The 19,385-nt window shown below is 43.1% G+C and overlaps 1 protein-coding gene across 1 annotated transcript in view; it reads left to right on the top strand.

Moving 5' to 3' along the window:
• The window catches only part of znf385c (zinc finger protein 385C), a 129,119-nt gene that overhangs the window by 93,486 nt on the left and 16,248 nt on the right, over positions 1 to 19,385 (top strand). The window contains exons 4-5 of the mRNA XM_053444398.1: positions 8,717 to 8,859; positions 17,242 to 17,352. Coding sequence (XP_053300373.1) covers positions 8,717 to 8,859; positions 17,242 to 17,352 — 254 coding nt within the window. The remainder of the gene's footprint in view (positions 1 to 8,716; positions 8,860 to 17,241; positions 17,353 to 19,385) is intronic.

Raw genomic sequence — 19,385 nt, 5'->3', positions numbered from 1 at the left:
GTGAAAATGTAATTCAAATAAACAACTTTAAAAGGCTTTAAGGTAAAGTGAGGAAATGAGAGGTGGGGAGGATGGGGCACAAAATGAAAGGGCTCTTTGTAGACGTTTTAAATTGCCTGTTTTTCAAAGTAGTTTATGAAAGAGGAAAGTGGCCCAGAGACATAAATCTCCAAAAAAGGTCAATTTGACGGCAAAAAGCAGCAGGAGTCGCACATTTATTTGGCTGCTCTCCCAGTTTGTGTCTCATACTTTGAATAATTCCTTATTCGTCGTGACGAGATCGTACCTGGGTCTGTGATGCAACGTATAATTCTTCGGGTTTCATGCCACTGAATTAATCAAATTGGCTTAATTGAGAGCTAATTTCAGTTCCTCCATCATCTCTGTCTGCACTGTTGAATCTAATCAGTCCAGTCGTAAAGACTTTAAGTCAGGTTTGCACATTTTCTTCGCACTTGAAGGAGGAGTGGAGAAGAGAAGTGAGGGAGGATCGGCTGGGGATCGAGAGGAGTAAAAAGCGAACGGTCTTTAATTAAAACTGATTGTGCTTAATGTTCTCTGTCCATGCTGGAATGGTTCACACGGTGGCCCTCAGACCACCTCCTGATCAAGCAGATGCTAATTGGCTGTTATGAGTCACTTTCTAGCGCTCTCTGTCTGTGTCTCTTAGTGACTGTCTCCGTCTCTCTGAGGAATAGATTCGGACATCCAGAGTCCCCAGAGACACTAAGAAGCCAATTTACAATTTCGAGACGCAACCTATGTGAGACAGCCCATATGCATGGTATAGTTTGCTTATTTCATCCTTAGTTTAAAAAAAAATAAAAGATTAATTTGGTTGTAACTAAAAAGCTATAGCTCAAATTTTTTTGCAAAGTTGTAGCTCCTGTGCTGTCACATCCAGTCCCATCAGCTCCATGGTCTGAGGCGGTGCGGCCCTGCCCAGAGGTTTGTGGGGCCGACTGGGGTGATGGTGAAACAGCGTGGCAATAGTGAGGCAGATGCACAATGAGCCGCATCGTGTTATGACTCCGAATGTGTGTGTCAGGCCTCGACAGTGTGCACATTTGTGACAGCCAAGCTCATTGACTGGCATATGAGGACTGTGCTAAACATCATCAAAAAGAGAGCTTATTGTGCGCGCTTGGCAGCTGACAAAAGAACCATCCACATGGTGCCGGGTAATTATGCTCATATCGTGCCTGCACTTTGTTCTCATCGTTCCAGCAGTCAGCAATTTTCCCCTCGTAGCTTCTCGCTCAAAACATTCAAGAAATTCATTGTCACAGCTGGGTACACAGATCGGAAGCTTGATGGCAAAGGTCTAACCGACAGTTGCAACTGAGCAGCAGAGACGTGATGCATAACGGCCTGAAATTCTGCAGAAATCAACAAATAGCTGATTTTTTTCATCAAGATCCATGAGTTATGTCTGAGAAACAACCTTGCAATGTTAAATAAAGTTAAAAAAACAAAAAAAAAATAGCAGTTATCCAAATGCAGGTCTATCATAGCCTGGTTCTCTCTTCCTGAACTTCCCCCCACAATCGGGTTTAGCATGAGCACCAAAAATGGCTGTTGAATCCATTTACCAAGTCAGGCCCTTGAGAAACTCATTCATGATGCTGTATCTTATGATCCACGTCAATGCATGGTAAGTATACCCTTTATACTTACCAGGCATCAGTGTGGTTGCAAAGTGTTTATGAATAGCCAAATTTATTTTTCACCATCCAAAGAATTCTAGGGTTTTCTGTGTCCAAACGAAAAATACACAAAATGTATGTTCTCATGCCATTTATCAATGTTGTTTCAAATTTGTGCATTGTACAAGCCTGTAAATCTAAACACACTCATTTCTAAAAGAGAAGAAGAGGCTTTTTGTCCTTCTCGGCCATCTTGCAGAGGCATTTGAGGAGCAGAAGCAGGTTCTCCTGAAGTTTCATTGGAGCAATGGTCATTATGAGTGTCTTCAGAGTCTCTGGGTCGTTGTAGTTCACTGGGTTAGTACCAGTTTGTACGTTTGACTCTCCATACTTCATCTTCAGGATCCCATAAGTGTTGATGATGAATTCAGAGAACTGAGGGTGATGTGCCGTTGAGTACCCAAGCTCATTCAACTGCTCCATGAGGTCAACATACCTCTTAGTGAGGAAATTTTGATAGCCTTTATCTACCTTCCCTGTCAGCACATTTGTGCTAACCTACAAGAGAGGAAGAGAAGCTTGTGAGTTTCCTCTGCATCATAGTAGTACACTGGAATGCTTTGTTTTTCAAAATTACAGTTTTTTTAGATAAGTTCAGATTTGAAGTCTTGCCTATAGACTAAGGTCTCAAAAAGGATACAAGTCTTAATTGAAACGCAAACAAAATTGAAGAGGTTTCTTACCTCCAGGATCTTGGCTGGCACATTCTGCAATGTGAAACCATAAAGCCTCTTGTGGCCCTGGAAGACACGAGACAGAATCCTCCTGTCCAGTTGTAAAGCAATCTCTCCAAGGATCACGTCTGCAACAGCAATAAATAAATTAGCTAAGAAATTCCTTCTGCCGAGAATTTTGTTATGTGTGCCTAGTGCCAGGAGAGAGACATCTACAATCGCTGCATTAAACACACTTGAAAAGAGAACCTACAGATATAGTATTACATTACATTATATGTCATTTGGCAGACACTTTTATCCAAAGCGACTTACAATTAGTGCTTATTGTTCAGAGCTAAAAGATTTGACCGTGGGAGCGAGTAAGAAAAGTGTGGCTCCTTCCAGAAATTTCTTCTCAAAATTAACATTAGGCCCAATTGGGAAGAGATGGCTCTAGTCCTCGAACAACTGCTTCTTCCTCTAAAAAGAAATGGGACCGTGTGAGCTTGATTGATTTATAATGACATTTCTGCAAAGCTAACAAGTTTTCCTACGTTTTGATGTAAAATTCATGTATGACCACCTACATTTGTGGCTTTGAGAGCAGTTTAGGCACACAAAAAGTAGCTAAAAATCAGTACTGCTATGCTCTCGCTCTAAATGTGCGAGAGACCTTGACTCCCAATCATTTTCGCACGTACTTACATGTACGATAAAAACTGCGGGAGGAGTAGCGAGACAACATTTTATAAGGAAGAAGAATAAGAAGTCAAATAATAAGTATACATAGGCACACATAATTAATCATATATTTTTTTAGTAACACTACTATTACTTAAACATCTCAAAATAAGCATTATTCACCTTCAGCCACATCAGCCGGGCGGCTGGCGTTCTTCGCCTCCTCAAATGGGTCTGTCGCGGCAGATCTTTGTTTGACAGGCCTGGAGTCGGTGGGAGACGAGGTTCGTTGTTCATGTTGGATTTTGGTCTGATCAAGTTCTTTACTGAACCCACTCTCATTGAGGGTGGTTTTCCATAGACTGGAATTTTTTCTTCCTGATGGGAAGCAAACTGACAACAAGACATGAAGATATTATTGTCTCGTCTTAGGAAAACAGAAAAAGCACTAACACATCATTTTTAAAGTTTGTTTTGATCTATACATGTACATGCTTATATCACTAAAAGGTCACAGAGAAAGCAAATATTGTGAACTAAAGAAATGTAAATATCTGTTTTGAAAATAAAAGCAACCAGAAATCTTTCACTTACCTCTGCTCATTAAACTCACAACTGTATTTGAAATTCTTGTTCCTAACTTAATTTCAATCCAGTTATCGGCCACTACACAACAACACTCTAAAAACTCTGAACTGTACTTTAACTGCCATCTACTGGCGAAGAAAAACATCAACAATACCTGCTGGCGCCTCGAGAGTATCATTGTTTGAGCGCTGTATGAAGGTTCTCATTTCAACGTTTTCCTTAAACACACTAAGCAGAAAATTCAACTGCTTGTTCTCCTGTTCAAGTTCTTCAATTTTTGACTGCAACATAGCAGTGCTTTGCTCCAGGTCCATTTTGAGATTCCCAGGTTTGTTCAGTTTATTGATGTGTGGCAAGCAAAGCCAAGGGGGAAGGTGGTTATTTAGTTTTTTTTGTTTTTCTTCTTGGTTCGGTTTATTGCCGGGGCTCAGGATGGTTATTGTCAGGTGGGTTGTCAACCAACATCAAAGTTGAAAGGTCAGATCAAAGCTGTACATCAAAGGAGAGCCTTCAATCAGAAGACTATTCTATGGATTGAAAACATCTCCCAGTCTCAGACGTTTTTTTTTTGCATTGCACGCAAAGTTCAAAGAAGTGACAGTCATGTAGGCCCTGATTGGTGTTAATCGGACCCCCGACTTTTGTCGCTCACCACCTACTACCCGTTTCGGAGCTCTGATAATCAACTCCATCGTTTGGAGCGAGCTCACCTTTGGTTTAGTTTGTAAAGATTTCTTCTCCCTTGTTGGTTTTCCTGGCTGAGTGGGCTCTATACCTTCCTCTGCAACTGCCTCTGTGGTAGAGTGAACTTCTTCAGATAAAAGGGAGCTGATGTCCTGAGAACTTTGGGTTGAGTCAGATGGCTGGACAGCCCAGTCTGCTGTCTTTCCTTGCTGTCCGAAGGTTTCTCTTGTTGTCAGCTACCCTGTTCATAGCGCTCACTGGATGCATCCAGCTACAATCATTTTAGAATATGGATAAGATGGTGAATATACCTTGAACATTTGAAGGTCTTCTGCACAATTTAAGTTACCAACTACATTACATTACATGTCATTTAGCTGATGCTTTTGTCCAAAGCGACTTACATTTTTTTTAGTACACTCAACATTTATGAGGGGCCATTTAGGGGTTCAGTATCTTGCCACTTTGGCATGCAGATGGGGAAGAGTGGTGATTGAACCAGCAACCTTCTTGTTGGAGAAGGCCCACTCTACCCCCTAGGCCACACCGCCCCACTGCCCAACTACCAGTAGTTAAGAGCACCAGTTGCAGGTCATAGTTAGGGACCAGCCCATGTTAGGGACATAACTTCAGTTTTGCACCTCAGTGTCATCATGTGTTTCGGTCTTGTAATCAACAAAACAGGCTGAACTTGAGGGCGATGCTGAGGCTAAAGGTGAATCTGACTGGCTCGTATGGCTCGTATGGCAATACTATGAAAGCCACGTGGCTCGCTCAGTAAATCAGACATCATTGCTTCTATGACTTTTTAAACTAAACTGTCCCATTTTAGAACACAAGACAAGAGATATATTTTGCTGTATACCTTAACCTCATTGTATAATGCAAAGCCTAACGAAAGCAATCAGTTATTTCAAAAACATCCGCTGCCTAGTCACTTTTTGGCCTGTGTTCTAGACAACCTTGCCCACCCCCGCACATCTTTACTGTCAATGATCTGTGGCACAGTCTACATGAAATGTCACCTGTTCCAAGTATGTTCATACAAAGTCAAATCTGTCTTTAGGAGGTTGGACAAGAACAGGCCAAAGGAAAAAAGAACATGGTGTTTTGCTCACCAAACTCCAAAGACCCTGCTGTGCCGGCATCTATCCCACATAATTACACTGGGCCACAAATAGAAAGGTTTGCTCTCCTCCCCCCAGGACCCTCTCCCTCTATCCATTTTGTGCCATTCTGCAGCAGTTTAAGGCGATATGCTGAGCACCAGGGGGGCAGGATAGGGGTATTTAGAAGTGAGGAGAGGCAACTTGTCAGAAACTGAAATGAGTACTGGAGTGATGACAAGAGAATTACAGTAGGAGGACTAAAGGGATGAGAAAGTAATTCGGTGGTAGTGAGGAGGGAAGGTTCAGTATGTTTGCTTATGTATGCTGAAATCCACCATTTTCTAAGATGAGCAAGTTGAAAATAATTGAAAAATCAATGTTGGAATTCTACTGCTCACATGCACCGCCCCGCACAAACACACACACATCGGAGCGGATGCGATGTGACTGTGGCTGTTGTGTAACTCAGCCCAGTGAGTCATGAGAGGGTGGGATGAGTTGCCGTGGTGGTTAGAGGAAGAGGAGCAAGGCTGCCTGGGGAGGGAGAGACAGTCTGATCTGTGAGCAAAGTCATCTGGGTGAGATAGGGAGAGATTTATTTTTCGCCAGTGGTCTGGACTGTGGTCCACAAGTGAGGCGTAAATAAACGTGAGCCTTGACGCACACATGACTCTTGACAGAATGAACATATGTGCTCATGATGAAAACATCATGCACGTGTGCACACAGAGCGATAAAAGGTTATCAGGGGCCGCGGGCGAAAATAAATCAACCATCTTTACACTTGCACATAAAAATACAACAATCATGTTTGAACACTGAAACATTCATGATTATTAGTTTCACAGTATAATCCTATAGACTCAGACACAATAAGTGATACTTGTACAATTAAACCATTTTTAATTGTGTGTTTGTGTGTGCATGTGGCTGTGTGCTTATCGACATCTACCCTCTCCTGTGCCGCTCTGCGACCGTTTGCAGGGATATGCAGAGCCAAGAGGGGGCGGGGGGGTATTTAGATATGAGAAAAGGCAATTTGTCAAAGACCTAAGGGAGCACTGGAGTGATGACAAGAGAATTACAGTAGAAAGACTAAAGGGTTGAACAGCTAATGTGGTGATAGCTGAAGAGGAATAAGGAATGAAGGCTCAGTGTGTTTGCTTGCGTATGTCCTGGGAGCTATTTGTTGTCAGAGGTGCGTAGGCAGCTCTGTTTGTATACGTTTGTGTGTGTGTATGTGTGTGTGCGTGTGTGTGCATGTGATACTCGTCTGGTAGACTCTAGTCTAGCGCGTGCACACTCCTTCACTCGCTGTCGTACATGCCTGGATTCAGGCTGTGCCTCCATGGCTGCGTTATCATCCAAAGAGGCAAACAGCCAGCCCCTGATTTAATAAGCTGCCTTGGGAGTCACAGAGAGGTGTGGAAGCACTATCAGCCGATAACTGTTCTCCCTGCAAGCCCAGCTTTTCCCTATGATAGCCCTTCCAAGAGAAGACTCGGCTCCTCGTTTTCTGTTTGATTGGGTGTGTATATTTGTGTGTGTGTGTGAGCATCCCCCCGCCGGCTGCTGCCCACGTGTCTGCAGGCTGTGTCCGTCCCGCGCTGCCTCTCTCTGGGTGTCAGACAGCAGAGGAGAGCCCACACATGGCAAAGCAGGCCTTAGACCACAGTGCTTAGAAGCATATGTCCCCCGCCCACCCACCGACCACACACACCCCACATCATGGCTGCCAATCCTGCCAAACCACAAAAAAAGCCATGGGCCAGACTACTGGCAAATTTCAAATCTATCAGCATGTTTTAAGCTTCACACAGGTCTTAAAGCAGCATTGTCATCATCCTCAAAGCACAACATTAAAATCGGTGCTAAGAAGAAGAAAAATACCTCAACAAAGAATAGAAAGGCACCCCAAATCTTCTGGGAGCAACTTCTCGGCTTAAGTTTGACAGTTTCTGTTATTTCGGTAACTGTGGCCTTGTAGCCATGTTTTTTGCCACCTGTAAGTGAACTGTAAGTGAGACTACTTTTGAGGAGTCATGTTTGGAGCTAGTAGAGGAAGGTGTGTGTGTGTTTTATAATAGTTGATGAATAATACTACTAATAATAACTATAATAATGGTAATGATGTGTTGGTTGGGTTCATGCTGGAGTTTGAGGTCATGTTGCAATTTTTTCTTAACCATGACCATGATCTTTTCTTAAACTTGGCTGTTTTACCTAATGAAGTGAATAATTAATAAAAGCATTGAATACTTTTGATTGAAAATGAATCCAGGATTTAGTCAAAATCACAATACTTTCTTTCTTGTCCTTCGTCTTTCTTTGACTTTCAGAATTCCATGCACAGCTCTGTTCATTTGTTGGAAAAGTTTCTTAGAGTAGGGGTATTGAACTTTATGTTTTTGCCATGTTGTTTAAGCCTTTTCATTGCAACTGTAGAATTGTGCTGCATGGTAAACAGAGTAGTGGATCATGTGCTCCACACCATGTGTTTGTCTTCAACCACTCATCTTCACTCCAACCATCTTTCTTTGAAATCCTCCCCCACTGAGTAGCTGCTCTTTTTCTTTTGGGCCAAGACGCTGCTATTATTGTAAGGTCACTGATTGCTTTTTTTCCCTTTCTGTGGCATGCATTATCACTCGCAGGCGTTGTATGTGTGTGCTGCAAAGCGGCTCACATGATAGGCATAGCATGGGGTGGCCACAGTGACCTGCAGCTGACACTGATGATTGATCCTGGTGCTGGGATAAGTGCCTGCGCACCGCCGAGCGCTCAGGTCCACTGAAACGCAGCCAGGTGGAAAATTAGAAATCTCTTCATCCCTGGTCCATTTGAAATCCGATATCTCCCATCTTTCCTTAGCGCGGGCACCTTTCCTCAGCCAATACATCAGTAATTAAATGACGTGTGTGTGTGCATGTGTGTGTACATGAGGGGGCAGGTGCATGTCCTTGGGGGGCTGTTGGGGTAATGGGGGATATTAAGTCTCCAGTAAAACTGCCCAACCCCCACCCCCCCCCCATACAGGTGTTTCTAGTGTCTGCATAAAAACAGTAACCATGCACAAACATTCACATCCACTTGAGTTGTACGATTTGTGCCAGGGTGTCAGGTGGAGGCGTAACGGTGCCTCTGGCGTGGAATTAATCAAAGTCAGGCCTCCTCGCTGCACCTCACCTCTTGGAAGGCATCATTGCAGGTCCACAGGAACAGTAACCCGCTACACCATGTTAACATACTGTTGTTTCTTAGCTTCTAACATACATCTCTTTGTGTTGTCCAGGTACGTCGGCCCAGGGTAGCTCCCTCCTCGCTTCCCTCCCCCTCCCAGGACGGCCTCTTCAGCCACAGCTCGACCTCAAACACCTCCTGCCCTTCAGGCTCAATGGATCCTCCCCCCTCAGCCTCTTCCCTAACTTTAATACGGTGAGTCTGATGACAATAAAGCCGTTTTCACTCTGGAGAATGTTTGTACAGTTGGGTCTGAACATTTTCTGGAGTTTGCCTTTCACATATAAGGGATGTTGCAGGAGAGAGTCAGATACATTCACAACAACTGGAAGCACTCCACCATCATTCATGCGAGAGGTGGCGATAGGGTGGAGCGTACAGGAGGCAGGATATGTTGCTGCGGAAGTCAAATCTGAATCTCCAGACATAATCCTGTTTATTTCTCACATGGACTCATTCGGACATTCTCCGGAGTTTTAACTATAGCGCTAGGATTATCCTAAAGTCCAGTTAACATCCGAAGCAGCTGACTCGGACATTTGCGTTCTCACTTACAGCCACGTGCACATACATGAGATTATCCAGTGTTTGAATTTATAACTTTATTCAACAAGGAATTTCTACAATAAAGGTCTCTAGCTGACCCCAAAATGGCCTGCAAATAATAAGGTTCCTAATTAGATCCAGCAGAAATATCATGTGAAGAGGTGACTCTTCTCTCTGTGGAAAAATATTGTGATTACCCTGTTTGGTGACATGCTTTACATTTTCAAGCTTGAACGCTCGAAAATGTATTTTGACATTCTCCTCTCATTTACTCCTCGAAAATGCAATTTGCTGGGAAATATATGAGGCAGGGGGAATGAAAGCAATGGATCTAAGCACCTATTGATTACGACAACCCCAGCAGACGTATTAGCCTTATTTTGTACTCTGGGGCAGTAAGCAGCCTTTATAGTGTAAGGGGCGGGGGTTATGATCCACATACCTAATACATTTTGCAACACCTCATGCTGATCGGCTGGTTTATTTATCGGTGAGTGGTATAAAGAAAGACAGGTCTATAAAATTGTTTGCTTAATGGTAGCCACCCTGTTATTCCCTCTATCATTATCTTCTCAGCCAGACCTCATCCTGCTCTGCTGTGCAGCGGCCTCACCTCAGGCTCAGGGTGCTAATCTTTATTCAAGCGTCGTTTCACCCCTCGGCATTGCTGCTGTCGCCTCGGTATCAGCATCTCTGTAGATGAGAGCATTATTACTTTGTTTGGAGCGTCAGCAACAAACTTTTCGGTCTTCAAGCACCACGGCTCTGATGCTCACCTTGCTGCGCTGCCCAGAATTAAATACTTGTATCTTTGATCCTTTACCTACCACAGTGCTACGCCCATTGTCATTTTGTGTGTGGGGGTTTGTGTGTGTGCAGGCACTTCTGATTTCTTTTGATTCTGTGTGTGTGTGTGTGTGTGTGTGTGTGTGTGTGTGTGTGTGTGTGTGTGTGTGTGTGTGTGTGTGTGTGTGTGTGTGTGTGTGTGTGTGTGTTCACTTCCCTTATCGCACACTGTGAAACCATTTCCAGTTCCTCCACCATACGCTTTACACCTTTTTTTAAGCCAAGCATAGGATGAGAGACAGAGAAAGAGACATCTGGCAGTGGAGGACATGTTTGAGGGGGTGGATGAGACATAAACCTGTGCTGTGTGATGTGTGCATATAGCGGGAGGTGGGAGGTGTGTGTGGGGGGGGGGGGGGGGGGTCTCCTGACTGCTATATGAGTAGTGCAGTTAATTCATTTGTTCAGCCACCAACCACTTTGGGTCACGAGGTCGCCAGTGGAGGATTGAGCAGGCCCAGCAGCGGAGGCGGCACAAACACCATTGGCTTCTCTAACACCCTCATGTATTTATATTTGTGGTGGAGGGAGTATAGAGCAAGTCTCTGTTCAGTGTTTTGTCTGTCCTGGTTACGAATCATTGAGAAAAGTTTTTCCTTTTCTCCTGTTTAAGCCTTCATGCTGTCTGATGAAAATAATTTCTGGGGTTACCTGATAGTCACGTGGTTATGGCGTGTACAACAAGGGCGTTTACTGTCCTGAGCAGCAAGTTCCTGGTTTGACTGCATCTCATCCCCTTTCCCTCTTTCCCAGCTTTAACTGTCCTTCTTCACTGGCCCTTTCAGATAAAGGCATAAATGTCAATGGTCAACTCAAAAACATTTAACTGGCCATTACTCAACGTCAAGAACAGAGATGAATGTGCATATTTCGTTTCATTGGATACTGAATTGAAGACACAAAGCTTGAGGTCAGTGGTCGACAGTGAGGTTAGAACCTGACTCAGTTTTAGGTATGTATGTGACGCCGGACAGGAAGCACCTGGAAAAAATCAGAGGGGGGAATTCCTCTACTGGCAATGGAAATGGAGCCGATTGCCTATTACAAAATTGCGTAAAATCTCTAGCTCAAGTGCTGATCTGGCAGAGTTATTCCTCCCAGTTCAGGGATCGAACCAGAGACCTTTTACTTGCTGCTCTATGCTTTAGGCCACCACGGACTCACATGTCTACTGTCATGACTACAGCTTTGTGTTCTGTGAAAATCTGCTTTTATTATCCAAGCATACAAACACATACAAGGAATTTAAAATTGTTCTGTTACTCCCAGTGATGTAGAGCGTATCTTGACTGGTTTGCAGAGACAAACAAGGCAGTAATCCTAGTTTTCAGACATTATGTTTGTTTAAAAAATAAAGAGTCATATTAGTTACAGTAATTGTAGAAGAAGAAGGCGTTCGATTAATAATGAATGCAGTGAGCTGCCACACAGGAAATAATGTTTACAGAGTCGCAGTGAAATTCAAACAGCATACAACCAGCAGTAGGAACGTGGGATCTACCACAACCGGAATGCAGGAATTATGATAACCATGGAAGTAACATCAAATCAGTGTTGTTTCAGTCCCGGGAGGAGATAATTAGCCTCCATAACACACAGTCTGACAGCGCAGCTGTGGCATAAATCACAAAGTCCTTTCAACATGGAGCCCCAGGTTCTCCAAGACCTGATCAGGCACACGTTGTCCCGGATGTGTACAGAAAAGATGAATGCACCTGTCTCCAGAACTAAATATCCCTCAGGTCCCCCTTGTGTCATCTCTCTATGTGCTCTCTGTGTCTCTCTCCCTCTCTCTCTCTCTCTCTCTCTCTCTCTTTCTCTCTCTCTCTCTCTCTCTCTCTCTCTCTCTCTCTCTCTCTCTCTCTCTCTCTCTCTACCTTCACTGAAACCCCAAAACGGACTGAGCCGCCCCATGCTAGATAACTTCTGTCTGTACTAGGATGGCGGGGGAGGACGGAGGGCTTGGACAAAAGATGCATTTATAGCAGTTGGTTCTGGATGGCTGCGGACAGACAATGGGCACATTCTTCAACTCCTAAAACAAATAGCTGTGTGCAGCCTGCCCCGCTAAGGTGGACAGGGGGCAACAAGAGTGGGAGAGCTGGGTTTCCATGGTCAGGGTTTGGCTGGTGAAGGGAAAAGTCAGTTGAGTCATGTAGAGGAAACCAAAATAAATCAGCAGAGGCAACGATAGCCCTGAGGGAGAGATATACCTCCTGCGTGGAGGTTTCGGTGTCAGGTGTGTTTATATTCCCTCTCGCACTTGGCCATGAAGAATCTATAGTAAACAGACTTTCTTGCAGAGGAGTCAGGTTGGAGAACAATGCTCTCCACAGCCATGCTGAGACCCCTCTCCCATGTGAGCAGAGGACTGGACAAGGCCAGGCCCCGTGCCAGGCCCGGGGAGAGATCCAAGGTGATTGACCCTTGGCGTGGTTATTTGTGATACCACGCTGAAGGGTGCCGCAATGAAATCAGCTGTCATCGTGGAATTCCAACCTTCTAATGAATCCTCGGCTTTCGCTCTGCTCTTTATAGTATGCCGACCTGGGACCCCGCAGTCTTTTCAGAGTGTTAGTCCCTAATGCACTTCCCTATCCAGAACGCGGCTGCAATGACCCATAATGTATTTGACATGTGTCACATGTTTTGGATGACAATGAATTTTTAACTGCATTAAAATACCAGCTGGAGTGAGGGTTGTAACAACATGGATCGACAAAGTTATCCTACAGAGCCTTTGAGATAAGCATGGAGGCTAAAGAAGGATTTATTGTCAGTGCAGGGGGTTAATGGGAGACCCCAACCTAAATACTGATGACATAGGTTTGGATTAATAGCTGAATAATATTCAGGTAATAATAATATTTGCACCACAATACTAGATATATTTATTAACATGTTTAAGCTGCTTCAATTACATGTTCCATCGGAACTGTATTTGTATGTCATAGGTTTTCATTGTTGTTCAATCAAAACTAATGAACTGATTTCTGCATAATTTTGTGAAGGTTTTGAAGAACGTATGACAGAAGCAAAAATCCATTTAATTTTGGTGCAGATCTGGATAATGCCCAAAAGTTATTTTACTTTCTTTAAAATGGCGAGACGAGGCGTTAGCTCTAATTTACTTTGTTATTTGTTATACAAGGTGATGATCTCATACACAAACTCTGAAAAAGAAGAAGGTTAATTTCATCATGTGTTATTATTATTAATACGTTGTAATCTATGAACCTTTGCAGATAGCTGCCATTAGTACAGCATGACTCCTTAACACAGAGATATAGACAGAGTGTAGTGATATCCACATCTCCTTTAACTTACAGTATTCCTGGGTTTTGCATCGATGTAAGTTCTCCAAAAAGTTACAAATGACCTTTATAGCGGTGAGAAAGTTTTTCGGAGCCACATTTTCAGTATGTCCCCAAATCTCTCAGTACAGCACAGAGGCTAACTTCATTTGGAATACAACTTGACTGTGCATCATTTTTATTTAGGTCTGTATTTTCAATTAAAAGGGTCTTTGGAAAGACAAAGTGGACAGTGACTCATTCCAGCAAATGTCTCCTGTCTGTGGAGTCTATAGGTTTTTTCTTTCCTTGCAGCTTTACTGCTTTACACAGAAGTGCTCATTTGAACAAAACGCTGAAATTAGAACCAATAGCAAACAATTCAGTCGCTCAGACTTCCATCCAGTGCTCATGGTTTCAGGTCAGATGCATTAGGTTCAATCAGTGAGTCATTAGATCAGTAAAAAGAGGCACTGCAACTGCAACAGTACAGTACTTAATAGTACATTGTATATTATGTCATGTCTAAATCATATTGCTGTTGCTGCTGTCATTACCTCAGAAATAGTAAATTAAAAAAGGAAAAGGCCAAAAACCAATGACCAATTAAGGAAATATCACAATTACCTGTGATAATCATATATAAAGGTCATTGAAAGGTGATGTCGTATTTTAGCTAGTTGCATGTTGTGGTTTCACATTAAAAAGGTGTATAAATAGATTTAAATAGAAAAATCTGAAGGCTGTGCACACCAGCATATCAGGCATGAAAGTTGTAGAAAAGAAAATACGTCTTCTTGACAAATCCGGGAAGTGTTGAGTGGGAGGAGATAGTTTTTGTGTTTGGTCTAGAAAGAGCGTAAGAACCTCAGGAGAATCTTTAAGTCGAGTGTCGCTGTGCAAACCTGTGACATCTCGAGTTAGCAAAAAATGATTTGTCTCATCTGAAGCTCGTTTTTTCTTCTTGTTTAAAGTTGCTGTTTGGAGTTTGGTTATGTAGTGTGCACTGAATATCTTTGCTGGTGGAGTTCCTCATGCTACTTAATTGGACTGAGGATTCATTGACTGCACCTTTGCCTGGTATTTTAAGTGCCTCTGATGAAAGTTGATCACTGTTGTGCTGCAATAACGCAGCATGGAAAAACACTATTTAGCTTTGAGACTATATTTTAATACTGTTTTTCCCTTATTTTGTTTTCAGGTAACCTTTACAGTTACCGCTACTTAATGGCAGAATGTTGTGACACATAATAAACAAGTTGATTCATCTAGTACTGTTTTCTCAAGGCCTTTTAAAAGCAGTCATGCGCACTCACCATGCATTTTAGTAGGAACACGTGCACATCTGCCTATTCACGCACCAAACTGTCAATCTTGTGGCAGCTAACAGGTCAGATGCTGCAGCTAATGTTCACATCGAAAATAAAAAATGTTGCCAGACAGAGTGGTTTTTAATTAAAGAGTGGATACACAACCCGAGTCTTGCAATGATATTTGGATTCGGGTCAGGTTCGGTTTCATTGGCAGGGCTATCTTTATAATTTCTTTCACTCTGCACATGCCTCATCCATAAAGTTTGTTACCATCCACGTAGACGGTCAAACCTCACAGTCTTAGCTGCAGTTGTGTGTGTACTGTGTATCTACCCTAACAGACATAAACATGGTCAGTAAACGTTTATCTCAATGATGAAAACTAAACATGTACGTAAATAATTACATATAACAAATGTTATTACATCTGAATGTTGAATGCTGTGATGTTATGATGCACTGGCTAATATCTTAAACCAGAGTGTCAATCAGTAGAGCTCATACCTCCACCAAGGCCCGACAGTCTCCTTATGAAACCACATTTAAATTCACTAGATCCAAAGGTTTATTTCGATCAGTTGCTTTGATAATCTAATGAGGAGCTGTTGTCTGTTTTCTGAGTATTTGAGGTATGTGGTTGTGGATGAGGGGCTTGGACAGTCATTGGAGTAAAGAAATTACGTCGCCATGATGAAAACATTACCTCCTTTGCAGAGCCATAACATTGTACTATAAAATATTTAAGTATGTATTAGGTGTGTTGGTTGACATCCTGTGTAATATATTGCAGAAAGAATTGAGGCCTTTTTTCAGAAAGAGGGAGGCTCTGCACAGTATTCATATGGTGTTCCTCATAAAGTGTTTGGAGAGTATACTGTTGTTAAGCATAACGAACAGCCTGAATTTATTTACTCGGACTTATTATAGTCACACAAAAATGTGACATTGTGATAGTTCAATAGCAACACCAGTGCATTATTTAGCTGGCGAGCATGAACCGGATAACGTAAGTCTCCTCGCTGGTGCCTCGTCATCTTATCTCCTCAGTCCACCCTCATCTTGCTCATTGATGCACCTCCACTCTTCCCCATGCAATAAAAGTAACTGAGATAAGGCCCCTGGTTACATATCTACGTACACATGGATCAAACAGCCATTGATGTCAGGAGAAGTCACGCACAGTGCTCCGGGTACGATGCACCGTCCTTGCAGATGCAGAGAAATGGAAACGCACTTCTCTCATCTACAAGGTCATGTGACCTCAGGGAGTGATGTTTTTCATTTGTTCCAGATTTATGTCCAAAAAACCTGCTCAGCCATCACAGGCACTCCCTGCTTGTCACTGCCTCATTGTTTTTATCTTTTTTTTTTCATCTGGATAGATTAACATGTGAGGAGTGTGTTCTATTCACGCCTCCTGCTTGCAGAAGATTGTGGCACCACTGGAGCAGAAATGGGCTGAGTTCAAATCACATCATCTCTGATGTTCAGTGTGTTTCAGTGGTTATTTGCTTTTTTTCCACAGTGACATCCAACAAATGAAGCATAGCGGTAGTTCATGCAGGAAGCTGAGTCATGTGCCCAGCAGTCATAGGCTGTCGGCTTCTGATAGGTTCACGGTTGTTCATCAGTCACTCACCAATCAGGGCTCATTATCTCAACAAAGCGGTCCCTTTAAGTACCATCAGTTTGTGAAGGAGGGAGCCACTATAGGACTTCTTATTGTTGAAATAAGAGTCTCAGCTGTGGCCCAGGTATAAGAGCAGGTCTTCCACTAACCAGAGGGTCGGTGGTCCAATCCCAGTCTGCCCCATTTTCTTGTTTCAGGTTTTGACCGAGAGTTTGTCAGTAAGCAACAAAAATTACATTAATATACAATAATCGTCTCTTGTAAATGTTGAACGGGGAAACACAGCCTAGTTGATTGGCAGAGCAATACCGTTTAAAATGAATTATAAATGAATTTCTTAAATCAATTGACAGCAAATAACTCCGCTATTCAAGTCACATACATTTCATCTCTTCATCTCCTTTATCAATTATTTTCATCAATTTCAATTTTCATCAATCTCACTTTCCCTACCTACGTTATGGGGTGTGCTAGACTGTCCCTGGGGTTGTATTATACATTTTTTTAAACTTTGCAGAACTTTTACATACAGAAAAATTCTATATAACATACTAGAGGAAAGAAAAAGTGAAAAAGCATTATGTCTCCTCTAACTGTCTCCATGAACTGTGTCTCTCAGCAGCATCTGTTGGTCGTGTTGGTAAACCGGCCCAAACCAGCAACCAAACCACTGCAACTTACAGTTCTGTCCTCTGACATCATGCAGTATCTTTGCCGCATGTCTCCCCCTCTGTGTCCCCATTCTTCCCCAATGTCCCCAACAACACACATTGAAAACCTCCATATTAGAGGATGCTTTGTAACAAATGCAGCCACACCAAAGATTAAACCTTATCTTGCAGGGGAATACGTTTCACTGCTGCACAGAAATGTCTCTTTTCGTGAAAAAGGAAATCATACTGACCTAACGTTTTTAATGTATTGGCTTTTTTTTCTCTCTGTCTCTCAGATGGACCCTGTCCAGAAGGCAGTGATCAACCACACGTTCGGTGTCCCTCAGCCCCTGAAGAAGAAACAGATTATCTCCTGCAACATTTGCCACCTGCGCTTTAACTCGACGGTAAGAGAGGCTTCAGTGGTTTTATGTTGTGAAAAGAGAGGTCAGGGTACGATAAAGCCGATTTGAGACACGACCTGCAGGTAAAAGCCGGAGAATTGTCTGTAGAGTTTACCTGCAGTTTGCCTATCACACATGCACAACACAGCAGGACCTTCCCTGCACAGACACGTTCACAACAATAACAAATCCTCCTCACTATTCAAACGAGAGGTGGAGCAGCAGGCAGAGGCCGGAAGTGACGTATAAACTCCGCTGCAGAGATCAAGTGATTTTCTTGACAACTCACAGACACCGGTGTCAGCTCCCATCACCCAAAACTCTCTTGTCATTGTCTTCTACATGTATGAAGCCGCTTTTTCAGTGGGAGATATTTGTTTTCTTTTTCAATTTTTTATTCTTGCGTGTGCCGCTTGTTAGAAGCATCTCTTCCCCCCCCCTCGCTCTTGGTGAATCCAATGGGGGAAGTTCCGTAGAAACTGTGGACGCCTCTCACTCAGACATTTGCATTCACACATGCACGTCCGCAGGAGAAAACACGGCGGACCTGCAGAGTTCAGTGCACGTCTGAAAGCGGCTTAAGAGAAAGAAAGAGACGTTATTTCTTAAGTAAAAGCAGTCTGTGTGGATAAAGTAGGTTTAGCCCCAGAGAACATCTCTCTGTTTTTCTGTGCTTCTGCTCTCTTCGTGATTGTTGCTTTTTGAAAATATGGTCGACTAATACCTCACTGACTTAATATCTCTGTGTGTGTATGCTCTTAGTGTATACCCTTTATGCACATGTTTGTAGCTTCCAATCAAAAGTTGGTAATATTGTGTTTTTCTAGTTATGTAGTGAAATCTGTGTGTGTGTTGTTTTGGTATGAGGGATTAGACAGCAGAGAGAGCTGCCGTTTATCAGCGAGGAGCAGAAACAATCAGCAGCCCCAGCAGGAAGCGGCGTTCTCGGCTCCTCGCTCATTTCTCCCATCCTTGCCATCCTGCGCGCGTGCACGCCTACCCACACAAACAAACAAACACACACATACTGTACACGTGCAAACACTCAAACACAGTACAGACACACAAACATTCCCGTGACATTTTATGCATATTCACATAAACAAATAAATAGGAATCCAGAAAGCCTTAAGACATCTCAGGTCTGGTCCCAGGAAAACCCCCACACACACAAACACACACACTGGCAAAGGATTTTTTTCGCCTCCATTTTCAAACAAGGGTTGAGGCACAGGAGACGGGGAGCAGAGGGGGGAGAGGGGGTGCGATGTGCTCTTCACACACTAGAGCAAATCCCATTCCCTGCCTTAACACACCGACTTAAACAGGAGTGCCAGGTCTGACTGTAGCTTTATCTGTCTCTCTTACAGCATCAGTGCTCACCTAACACTCCCATGCACCCTCCTTAGGGTTTGCTCACATGTTATAGCAACTAATCTTCAGGCATAATGCTGAAAGGGAGAAATATGTAAGCTCAATAAAGAGCAACTTTATTTCATGGTTTTGGTGACCACCTCCATCCTGTTTAACTTCTCGTCTGGCTGCAGTGATGCAGAGGTGCATGTCAGGATGGGCAGTGTGACATCACTTGCCAGATTAGCTGTTTCCTTTTGTTTCCAGCTGTGCTAACTGGCGTCTGGATGAATTAGAATGCAGACATGAGCTTGGTATGGGTTTTCTTATTTGACAATTAGAAATAAATAAACGTATTTCCCAAAAGGAAAGGCAAAACCTAGAGGAACACTTTGTTCTGTGGTTGTTCAGGTAATCTGTCTGTGCTCAGATCAGCCTACAGATATTCCACATGGCACGATTGGATGCAGTGCTACTGTTAAAGCATTTTTCCATGCTGATGTATGTTTTTGTTATATTTCTTATCACCTCCACCAAGGTTATGATTTCATCTGCCTTTGTTTGTTTCAACGTTTAATGAGGTTATACAAAAACTCGGGTATGGGACGGGTAGGAACCTATAACATTTTGGTGCGGATTCGGTTCAGGGGGCAGATCCAAGATTATTTGTTTTACTTTCTTTG

This window comes from Pleuronectes platessa, chromosome 16 (assembly GCF_947347685.1).
Source record: "Pleuronectes platessa chromosome 16, fPlePla1.1, whole genome shotgun sequence".
NCBI lineage: Eukaryota > Metazoa > Chordata > Actinopteri > Pleuronectiformes > Pleuronectidae > Pleuronectes > Pleuronectes platessa.
This window is presented reverse-complemented; position numbering and strand designations above follow the sequence as displayed.